The 12,062-nt window shown below is 46.9% G+C and overlaps 1 protein-coding gene across 7 annotated transcripts in view; it reads right to left on the reverse strand.

Moving 5' to 3' along the window:
• Positions 1–888: 888 nt before the first annotated feature.
• Positions 889–12,062, reverse strand: part of Zbtb43 (zinc finger and BTB domain containing 43) — a 17,280-nt gene continuing 6,106 nt past the window's right edge. For 3 of the 7 annotated variants that reach the window (XM_029474210.1, XM_021151156.2, XM_021151161.2), the window contains one exon: positions 889–3,833. In XM_029474210.1, the coding sequence (XP_029330070.1) occupies positions 2,407–3,810 (1,404 nt within the window). In that variant the 5' untranslated portion in view covers positions 3,811–3,833 and the 3' untranslated portion in view covers positions 889–2,406. Of the gene's footprint in view, positions 3,834–9,769; positions 9,813–10,989; positions 11,079–12,062 lie in introns of all 7 variants that reach the window. The other 4 variants (XM_021151153.2, XM_029474208.1, XM_029474209.1 and 1 more) reach the window with 2 other exon arrangements.

Consider the following 12,062-nt stretch of genomic DNA (forward strand, 5'->3'; position numbering starts at 1 on the left):
GAGGCTTCCGGACCGGACACCCCACCTTCTCACAGGGTCTGCCACATTCCAACTGAACGAAAGCTTGGTCAGCTTTTGACAAAGGTTACGGACTCAGTACAACCCAAGGACCAGGGTGTGTTTTACCCCCCCAAACTCTTCCCTGCAAAGGTCTCAGCTCTTATATGAATAGACTTCAATGGGAGACAGCACACGGATCTGTCCAGCAGGCAGAAGGCATGAACATGAGGGTTGCTTCTGACAACAGAACAGCTTAACTGCCTCAGGGTAGAAATATTAAGAAGCCCAAAGCACTTCATCCTCACGAAGCTCAGGGCCATCCGGAAACCCGCTGGCCTCTAATATGTGAAGGGTAGGAGGCGTGTGAGTGTGACTGTACATCTGTATTCACTTCTCAGGGACAGGGACAGGGCTGCTGCTGACTGGCAGACACTGGAAGATCTGAATGTAGCAAACCACTAGGAGGTAATTTCTAGTTTCTAGTTTTAAAACAAAAACCACCCTACATCTATACTTATAATAAAGGTTTAATACAAAGTGCTTTTATATGCCAAGACTGATACAGTGTTTGTAAATAGATCCCTGTTTTGTAATCTTGATCACAAACATTTACTGGCGAGTCCATATTTTCTTTCCTCTTTCCAGACAAAGGTCAAAGGTACATCCTTTGTGTCAGAGTCTGAAGATCAGAGGCTTTTGCCAGAAATGTCTGTCATGTTAGAGAAAGCCAAACTTTAAAAATGAAACAGATGAGCCGGGCGTGGTGGCGCACGCCTTTAATCCCAGCACTCGGGAGGCAGAGGCAGGCGGATTTCTGAGTTCGAGGCCAGCCTGGTCTACAAAGTGAGTTCCAGGACAGCCAGGGCTATACAGAGAAACCCTGTCTNGAAAAACCAAAAAAAAAAAAAAAGAAAAAAAAAGAAAAGAAACAGATGATAATATAGGAGCAAACCCCTGCCCTACTGTCTAGCTCTGTCCGACACAGCCTAGAGCCAGAGGGAGTCTCTGCTGAGGGAGTGGCCTGTGGGCGTGTCTGGCCAGCAGTCTTGACTGTCAATATTCAAGTTCCTGCCAGGAGTTTCCTCAATGATGGTGGTGTGAGCTGACATAAACCTCTTCCTCCCTAAGCTGCTTTGGCCAGTAAAGCAAAGCATACCAGACCCCTACCCAGCAGGAGCCTCAGGCCCATCACAGGCTTAAAACCTTTCTGTTCTTTCCAACCTAAAACATCTGACCATGCAGAACAGACCTCAAGGACAGCCTTGTCCTTGCAGAGATGGTGTATGTATGTATGTATGTATGTATGTATGTATGGTGTGTGCGTTCATAAACTACTGGGACTTGTAAATGCAGCTTTCTCTGTGACTGGGGAACATGAGTCTGTAGATGACGTTGCTTAATGTAGGGCTCCTTCCCCCTCTGAAGCCACAAAGAGCTGACAATATTGCTCAGTGCACCCTCTAACTGAGCCCTGTCCACACCAGTGTTTTTAGGATTCCTCTCTCAAGCCTTCTGTGTATAAGTTGCTGCCTCTCACTCACTGAGTTTGGGAACGTCTTATTCACGGGGAACCCTTAGCCACACATTCTGGCTTAGTCTCAGGAGCTGTGGTCCCTGGCTGCCCTTTTGGGAAGCACCATGATCTAAGGCAGGGGAGCCACAGGTCACTGCTAGCCAGCACTGTCATGTGACACTGCAAACTGGTCATCTCCTGCCATTAAATGAGGGAAGTGTAGGACAACACACCAACTAGAAACACCTATCTCTGGCACCCATAGACTTAACCAAGTAGAATTAAACATAAAATCGTGCCTTATCCAGAGTCTGCAGCATGGTGACAGTGTCTCCTGCTTCGGACTCTGAAGCTCCGCCTAACATCACCACGGCTTTAGCTAGAACCTTAAGAACGTATGAAAGTAGACAAAAAAGAGCTCTGCTCACAGCTCAGCCCAGGAGTCCTTGCTGTAGCCTTGAGGGGAGCAGCATCCAGTGATGCAGCTACCAAAGCAAAGCCCAGAAGCCCTGTAGCTACCAGGAGAGAACAAAATGCAACAAGACCTCAGGACAACAGTGATAGCCGGCCGCTGTCACCTGGGCAGGATTGGGTTAGATTCTGCCACCCAGCCCCCTGCCTTAGCCACTGCTGACTGGAAGGGCTGTCTTGCCAGCTGGGCACTGGGTGAACTTAGCCCCATCAACCATTTAGGCCAGGATGAGAACATACAGATTTGAGAAATTAAATCTTTTAATTGGCCTACTTAGAGCTGGTCTTTCAGAAATATCTTTCTTTTTTTTTTTTTTAAGCCTCTCTCATAATAGCAAGTGGCACGCATCATCTGTGCCCAGATTTGCATTAATTACCATAGTTTATTTTTATGCATGCCACTCAAGGGCCAGACCCTATTTTTAGTTAGCCTCAGTTGTATTCTGCTCAGCCTTTGCAGCTTCATAGGACTTGGTACAAGAAGTCACATGCCTGTGGAAACTGTCCCTCCACATAAACCTCTTTGCACAGATATTACACTCGTAGGGCTTTATGCCTGTATGAATTTTCATGTGGCCCACGAGATGGTGCTTCATTTTGAATTTCTTACCACAGACACTACAGCCATACGGGCGAAGACCGAGGTGCATGCTCATGTGTCGATCTCGCTGACTTTTGTGCGTGAAACTTTTCCCACACTGACAAGGATACAGCTTGTCGGTGGCCGAGAATCCTAAGTGGGACGCCTCTTCTTTTATCCCCATTGCCATTTCAATATTCTCGCTGTAGCCTGCGGCAAGGGCAGCCTCCTGTTTGTGTCCAATTAGATTCCCACCCAACTTTTCTCCAGAGAACTCTTCCATGGAGGAGCCATAGAAGTCCACCTGTTCATCATAGCTGCTGCCTTCTGCTTGCTCGTCAAACTCTACTTCCACTTTCTTTTCCACAATTTGGAACTCCTCCTCTGCTCCCGAAGGCTGGGCAGAGTGATCTGTCTGCATGGTATTGACAGACTCAGTGACCTGGTGCTCATCGTAGGCAGCGTGAACATCCATGCCATCCCATGCCTGTTCCAAGCGCTCAGGCTTCACGTGGATCCAGCGCCTATGAGCCATGATGCTGGGCTTGCTATACAGAGGCCGGGTGTAGTGGAACTCAGTACTGTCATTGGTCCCCTCCTCCCCGTCCTGGCTGGCCATCTCTGTGCTCAGTCGGTCGTGCTCAGTAGACGAGTTACTGGGCAAATACTCATGCTCGGTGACCTGAGATGACAGCTCGTCTTTGGTGCTCTCCTCTTCATTCTCTCCATCTCTCAGTTCCTGGGCTTTGGGGAAATCAGTGTGGCCCCCAGAGCCCAGCTCAAAGCTCTCCACCAGGCCGTTGTAGTTACTGCTACTGGGAGACTGGTGGTCACTGCCGTGGTTCAGCTTCTGACACAGGACCGTGGGGTTTCCCTCCAGAACCTCGGTGCACTTGTCCACCACATGCCACATCTGGAGGAAGCTGGCCGCAGTTAAGTAACTAACAATTTCTGGAGCAGGCATGACAAGGCGTCCTGTGTAGCTAAATAAAAGAATGTTCTCAAACACTCTTGGGTTCATCACATCGGGCAAAACAATTCTCCTACTGTTTTTCAGGAGTACTTGGTCACAAAAGTAGGGTGAACTGGCGGCAAGAACGGCTTTGTGTGCCTGGAAAATGTGGCCTTGGACAACAATGGAGACATCACATAACTGTCCTTGCTGGCGCTGCTGGTTTAGTTTCTGCAGAATGGTGCTGGAAAAATCTGGAAACTCTACTTGAAAAGAGTTCGTTCCAGGCTCCATTTCATCACCAATCTTGTTTAGTGCTGCAAGAGAAGGAAAGTTAGTACTAACCCCAGCCTCCAAGAAGCCCATCTGCCCCCTCGCCCAGCACTGAAAACACCAAGACAAGTCCCCAAGCTCCATCAAGTCCCCTCATCTCTGAGCACTCATCCATGAGCAGCAGTCCCCTGAGATCAGCCTGTAGGAGTTGAGGGTCCCCAGAGTAAGTGCACCCCCCCACACACACACACAGCAACTCTCCATTTGGCCCTGTCTGTGAGGAGACAGAATCTACAGTGAATATATCTCCAAGCATATAAATTCTCTCAGCAAAACAAACTACTACTAATTAAAACAAACATGAATCTTATCAAAATAACTCAACTATCATCCCTGGCCTCTCCACATTTACCAAAACTAGAGGAAGGAACAACAGCACTGTGTGTATGTGGGGGGGGAGGGGGGGCTGGGGAAGATTGTATGCTTAGCATGTATGGCTCTCTAAGCTCCACCTCCATGTACACTCCAAAAGAATAGGGGAAAAAAAAAAGAACTGACTTGTGGGAAGACAGAAATGCCCATGCTAAGGTTCTTTGACAGGAATGAAGCAGGTCACAGTCCCATAAGAACGGGACAAGTGCTTGGTACCCCAGGGCCCAGGTAAAAGGATGAGTATGGCATCTAATGGCTGCAATCCCTAATGCTTCGTTTGGGATGAAGACAGGAGGGTCCCCTCAGAGCAGCTCTTGACCAGCCAGTCTAGACAGTCTAGTTAGCTTCACGTTCAAAAAATAAAGCAGAGGACAAAAGGATGACCTATGGCTTCCACACACAAGCTTGCACATGTACACATGTACAGACACAAAAGGTGGCCATGGACTTGAGTTCAGGAAAAACAGAGGAAGACGGTGCTGCAGTGATAGGCTTGTGATAGGGAAAGTGATAGGCCTAGTCTTTCAGCACTAGGAAACACTGCTGCTGAGCGGTGCAGGTCACTCTTGGAGATTAGCTCCTTGAGAACTCCGGACATGAGCAAAGCGAGGTTTTCCATCTGGTTGTTTCTATACTGCTCAAGGACTTATAGACCTACTAGGAAGTTGCTACTGTCCCCGCTACTAGACATAGAAAACAGTAAGCACTGCCTGTGCTGCTGCTGGACGGCGCATCTGGTGGACACTGCATGAGACAGTTCTACATAGGACTGGCTCCTGTGTCTTGGAAGTCCTGCTAGTGCCCCCAACTCTGAAGTGCATTAAAATCCACAGAAACACCTAGAACAAGGGCTGGGGAGATGACTCAGAGGGGAAAAGTACTCCTCTGCAAAGTATGAGGCCGGGAGTTCAGATCCCCAGCAGCTATGTAAATGCTAAGTGAGTGTGGTGGCCTGCCTGATTCTGGCAGAGAGCTAGCTGGCAGGACTGGCTAATGGGTGAGCTCCTGGGCAAGTGAGGGAAGGCTCAGACTGCAGGTGAGAATGACCCAAGACACTTGGTATCTATCAATTGCTGGCTACCACACGAGTGCACACATGAGCACCATCTATCATTGCCATGTATCACCTTGATCTAATACTATAAACCAATCATCAATAAATACCAAGCTTTCTAAGTAACATATAAAGAGCCAGACAACTCAAAGATCAAAAGCTATTGTTCTTTACAGATGTTAGTTTATGATTATTTTTTAATGTGAGCGTGTGGAGGTAGGACTCAATGTGCAGGCTGGCCAGAGATCAGCTTTAATCTGTTTCTCAGGGGCTTCCACTTGTGAATTTAAGACAACCTCCAGGCTGGCTAGCCATCAAGTTCTAAAAGATTCCCCCTGTCTGCCCTCCAGTGCTGGGACTGCAAGCACATACCCCACTGTAGCTGTTTGTGAGTGCTGGGGAGTGAACTCTGGTCCTCATGTTTGCTGGGCAGTTCACCAACTGAGCCATCGCCTACAGTAGTTCTTAGAAATCTTCCTTATAACACTTGCATCATCCTTCAGTCCCTCAGAAGTCATGCTTGAGAGACAGGAAAGATGACAAGTGAAAAAACTGAGGTGTTTTTAACAGTCACTTGGTTCTTTTTTTTTTTTTGTTTTTTTTGAGACAGGGTTTCTCTGTGTAGCCCTGGCTGTCCTAGAACTCACTTTCTAGACCAGGCTGTCCTCGAACTCAGAAATCCACCGGCCTCTGCCTCCCAAGAGCTGGGATTAAAGGTGCGCACCAACACCGCCCAGTTTTTTTTTTTTTTTAAAGATTTATTTATTATATCTAAGTACACTGTAGCTGTCTTCAGACACTGAAAGAGGGCATCTGCTCTCATTACAGATGGTTGTGAGCCACCTTGTGGTTTCTGGGAATTGAACTCAAGACCTCTGGAAGAGCAGTCAGTGCTCTTAACTGCTGAGCCATCTCTCCAGCAAAATCACTTGCTCTTAACAAGTCTGGCACATCACTCTCTCTCCTTTCCCTACTCATCCCCTGTAGTCCCGGCTAACCTGAAGCTCTGTAGACCAGGCTGGCGTCAAATCCACCTGCCTCTGCCTCCTAGGTGCTGGGACTAAAGGAGTTCACCACCAGGCCTCTCCCTTTCCTACCCTTCTCCCAGGGCTTTGCACCAGGTGAGTGTCTGCCTCTGAGCTCCAGAGCAGCCCCCTCCCTTAGTCTTTCCAATTATTCTGCAAATGCAGAGCTTACTGTTCTTACATTCAGTTATTTCAAGCTTCCCTAAAGTTAAAAGCTTGTTTTAACTAAGTAGAGATAAAACCAGGTCAGTTAACTCCAAAGGCCTCGGGGGGTTTTCTATCACCCTGCCTCCTCCAAGGAGACTAGCAGCTGGGCCAGTCATTAATAATGTTTAGACAAAACCAAGCTTTTCTGGACAAAGCATTACTTTATGGTTTTATATATCGCAAAACATTGCATAATAACAGAGCATAAAGCTGTTTAGGTGCCTAGCCTGTACATGGGAAGCTGACTGAGAATCTGCATGGTGGACAGGCGTCTGTGAAAACTCGGGATGGACAGCCTCTAGGTAGCTCTCTCCACTGTACAACACGGGTTTGGAAAGGACAAGAACAATGCTCAAAGAAGCTAGAGTGCAGTATCACAATAGCTGTTCTGTGATGGCAGAATTTGCTACTTGGAGACAGACACCCTTCAAGATCGACTCTGGACTTTAAGATAGGGAAGCATCTCAAGTGCCCCTCCCTCACCATAAGAAAGAGGAGAGGGTGGAGGCAGCAGAGCTTAGTTACTACCTCTAGATTAAAACAGTATAAAACCCAGGCCATGGGTGGAGACAAGACATTCTAAACATTACATATTCTACTGTCTCTTCTTTTAATCGTCAATCTAACCGGTTTGCCAGGAGATCACCAGTGCAGGGAAGCGGATATACTTTAAGATATGCTAAGGAGATGGGAAGAATAATTACCCTTTATTGAGACAATATACACAGCACAAAGGTCCTCCCTCATTGTAGCTCACAGAATTTCAAGCAGCCCGCCTACTTTTCTACCTTCTGGTCTCACCAACACCTGCCTAAAGGCAAAGCTCAATTGCCCAGAGCCCCAGCTTTCTTCCTCTTCCTTTCTTATTCATCACCTTCTCTCCAGCAGCTCCCAAGACCTTTTTTTTTTTTTAAATACAGGTTTTCTCTGTGTAGCCCTGGATGTCCTGGAACTCACTCTGTAGACCAGGCTGGCCTCGAACTCAGAAATCCACCTGCCTCTGCCTCCCAAGTGCTGGGATTAAAGGTGTGCACCACCATGCCTGGCTCCTAAGACTTTGTCTACCTGTCCTGTTCTCACCCATTCTAGTAAAAGGTTCCTTGAGCTTCCTGGATTGCCTTAAAATTCTCTCATCAAGAAGACAAAGTATGCTAAAGGAAGCTGGAACCCCTGTTGGATGGCTACAGTGTTGGTTCTACAATGCTGCTGTAGTTAATGCATTAACTCACAGTTAATTCAAAGTTGGGCATAGAGGGTACACCTGTAAGGCCAGCATGGAAGCCTAGGTAGGACTGAGTTTGAGGCCCACTTGGTTCATAGTGAGAATGCCTTGAATAACCAACAGCGAACTGAAGATCACATATCCCAGCACACAGGGCAAAAGTAAGTATGAGATAGGCCATGCTTGTTTAGTTGTATCAAAAGTAAGTATGAGATAGGCCATGCTTGTTTAGTTGTATCAAAAGTAAGTATGAGATAGGTCATGCTTGTTTAGTTGTATCAAAAGTAAGTATGAGATAGGCCATGCTTGTTTAGTTGTATCAAGGTGGTAATGGACCCTGTTTCTCAGGATGGATGCATGTGGCCTTCCTCCATACTTTATTTCTGAACTTGTAAACACACTCAGAAGTTTAAACAGATGCTGTTTCAATTGGCTAAAAAGAAAATCAGTTCCAAGATTCACTAAAAGCCAAGAAAGCAGCTGCATGCAAAGTGTGGGTGAGGAAGGAGATTATCGTTCTTAAGGGGTTATACCCGGCAGAGGAGACAAATGCTCCAGCGTGCCATTCAAGGCAAAGACTGAAACACCTTGAGAAGCCAGGGTGGGATTGCATGTGGGTCCTGCCACTATAAAGTTTTAGGCACCAGACATCAAGACAGGCTGGCATTCTTCTCACATAACATGCATTTACTAAAGTTATCCAAGTGATACAAAAAAATGAGCTGAGCTCTAAGATCCTGAGCTGCGAGCCACAGGCTTTAAGATATCAGATACTCCTGACCAGCAACTGAACTTCCTGCCCCTGGCAATCCTGGCAGAGCAGTACATCTGTGTCAGAGAAGCAGTAACAGCTCATCTGTCTGCTAGAGGCGGTGTCCTAGTTAGGTTTTGTTGTCTCTGCAGCCCAGACCCATCTGAGAGGAGATACCTGAATCAGACTGGCCTGTGGCTGTGGGGAAGTGCCTGGGTTACTAATTGCTGTGGAGGGCCTGGCCTACTGTAGGGTGGCAGCATCCCGCAAAAAGTCTTTGGCTGTGTAAGTAATTACAAGATCGTAAGCCTGTAGAGCCAGTAAGAGTTACCCAATAAGCACAAGCAGTTTTCCACAGTTCCTGCCCTGTGTTCCCTTCCTGGCTGGGGTGTGACCTGATAGTGTAAGCTTTCTTCCCACATGACATTTAGACAGGATTTTGTCACAGCAACAGAATGAAATGATACTACATACTGACTCTCAGCATTAAACATGAGGGCTGAGGCAGCACCAAGTATCTCAGATTAGGTGCTGGGAGGTGAATGTGTTGTTGGACTAAGGCAAGAGGAAGCCTCTTGATGAACCTCATCAAATATAGTCTAGGTCTGAGAAATAAGAATAGTGTGTCTGGAAAACAGTGATGGGATTTACAGAATTGGGGGGGGGGGAGCCATAGTGGTACCATCAAGAAAAGAAATAAAAAAATAGAGAGACCACACAATTCAGTATTTGCGTATCATATTACTATAACCAGAACTGAGTGCATACAAAGCCAGGTGGGTGAGAAGAACAGACAGAATCCAAAAGGCATTTCTCCATAGAGCGAGACCCTCATGACCAGTGCACAGAAACAGCAGAGTGTCGCCTGCCTGCCTCCATGTGTGAGACACCTGGCTCCAAGCCCAGCACACCTCCCCCTGCCCATAAACCAAGGAAAACTACAAGGGACCCTTTCCTCACCCACTAAGATGGCACGAAAAACATGAGATGTTAACAACTGTCAGTGGTGTCCTGTGGGGAACAGAACCCTATACACATGCTGGTAGGCATGGGTCGTATAAAAGCTGCAGAAAGGGAGCAGGGAGTTTCTCAGACAGACAAGGATACAGACCAGCAATTCTACTCTTGAGCATACTCAACAGAAGAGACACAAACACATAATGTCCACACTAAAGCTCATACGTCATTATCAGTATCATATAAAAGGCCCCAAGCAGAAACTATTAAACAATATAAGTGTGTGTCAAGGAACAACTATAAAACTGCAGCACGTCTATCTAAAATATTACCTGGCAAGAAGGCGGCACAGGGTAACCAGGAGGGCAGGGAACCCTGGGGAGAAACCAGGGCAAAGAAAGCTGCTGGTCCAGACTGCGGCAAGCTCTGGGTTTTACAATTGGCATAATAAAGAACAAGAGAATGAAGGAGGAAGAGACAGGGGGTGGGGTGGGGAGAGGACAAGGGAGGAGGAGGGCGGGACAGGGCAGAAGAGAATGAGAGTGTAGGAAGGGGGTGTGGGGGGGGAGAGGAGAGCTAACTCAGAAGTCCACATCTCTAACATACCACAACAACAGAGTTCAAAACACACACCCAGTGCATCAGTGGCTGTCAGAAGCTAGAGTAGACAAAAGCAGGGCATGGGTAACAACTGAGTGTCTCACCAGCCATGATGGCCCACACACACCTTTAGTCCCAGCAGAGGCAGATGTAGGCAGATCTCTGTGATTTGAGGCTAGCCTGGTCTATAAAGCAAATTCTAGGACAGAGAAACCCTGTCTCAACCCCACACCAGCCTGAAAAAGAACTGAGTATCTAGTAGGGAGATCAGAAATTCTACAATTCAGTTGAGGAGAAGGATATGCCTAAATATGCGAATATACTAAAAAAGACGCCTGAATGCTAAATGGGTTTAAGATAATAGGGGCTAAGCCCAGGGCTTCACACAAGTTAGGCAAGCATCCTTAGGCTTCATCTCCAGCCCATGAATTGTTTTTATTAAATTATTTTATGGAATAATGCAAGATAAACTGAGGTGCCAATGTCCAGTTGTTTTCTTTTTGAAAACATTTGCTCAGCTTTTGAAAGGCTCACATTCTCCATTCCCCACATCAGCATCCTGAGTGCTGGATTACAGGTGTAGGCCACCACACCCACTGCCAGTGCCAACTGTGAAGGTTTGTGATTGGGTACTGTACACTGTTCTACCATTTTGGAGTAGGAAATACCTTGGCTGGGTGCCATGGCTATCAACAGTGACAAAGGGGACTATGGTAATGGAGCTGCTGACACTCCCTAGCACATGATTTAGGGAGGGTCCAAGACCAGCAAGGGGCTTCAGCTATTTCTCCCTCATGGCCCCAGCCCTCACTCCCCTAGTGAACTATAGGAGGTGAGAGGGGACTCTATAAGGCTGCTTCCTAGAGGTCACCGGCCATGCTGGAGTGGAGCTTACCCATGTCCTGTAAGCAGCCCCTCACCCACGCTCTGTAAGGGAGCCCGATACACTCACTGGTTCGACAAGTTGGACCTTGATGGAATCGTACTTTGCTCTGTCCTTGGTGCCCTATCTGGGATGAATAAACGTTTGTTCGCATCTCCCTAGGAAAAGTTAATGCAACACTGGGTAACTAGGAAGATGTTATCATTAATACACATACAAGTATGCACACAAACACAACTGTCACTCTGTGGGAGTTGGTTCTAGGACTATCCTCAAATATCAAAAATCTGCGGGTACTCAAGCCTCTGAAGAAAATGATGTGTATTCACATGCCACCTGCTCTTGTCTCCAAGAATATTTTGAACCATCTCAAGATCATTTATACTTCTTGACAGGCTGTGTAAGCAGTGTCAGACTGCACTGAATAGGGGATGGCAAGAAAGTCCATACACGAGCAATACAGTTACCTTCTTTTAAACAAGGTTGACTGTACTTTAAACTATGTGTCCATGTGTTCATGTGAATGCAGGTGCTCTTGGAGGCCAGAGGCTGGTACTAGATCCTAGGAGCTGGAGTTCCAGGCAGCTACCTAACATGGGTGCTTGGGCAGTGACTCTGAGTCACTGAACCACCTTTCTGGCCCTTCCTAAACATTTCAATCTGTGACAGGTAGACTCCTCTGTCCACAGACACAGAAGCAGCTTGTGTATAAAATGTTTCACACAGACACTGTACCACACTCTACACACTAGCATTTTATAATCTCTACCTCATTTGGTCCTGCTTGCAACAACCTTTGATAGTTACTGTGACAAGACCAAGAGGCCAACCTATTTGCCTAAGGTCATCTACAAGGAAGTGGTGAGACTTAAGATCAAAGCAAATATCCAGGCCAGTCAGAGTCTGAAGGTGGGTGCAGTAAGGCAGAAAGGAAGGTAAGCACCAGTGCCTCACAAATTATTTAAATAATCCTGGCTTTGAAACAAGGTCTCATTCTGCTGTTAAGGATAGCTTCAAACTTGGGGCAATCCTCCTGCCTCAGACTCTTTTTTTTTTTTTTTTTTTTTTTGGTGGTGGTTTTTCGAGACAGGGTTTCTCTGTGTAGCCCTGGCTGTCCTGGAACTCACTTTGTAGACCAGGCT

This window comes from Mus caroli, chromosome 2 (assembly GCF_900094665.2).
Source record: "Mus caroli chromosome 2, CAROLI_EIJ_v1.1, whole genome shotgun sequence".
Lineage (NCBI taxonomy): Eukaryota > Metazoa > Chordata > Mammalia > Rodentia > Muridae > Mus > Mus caroli.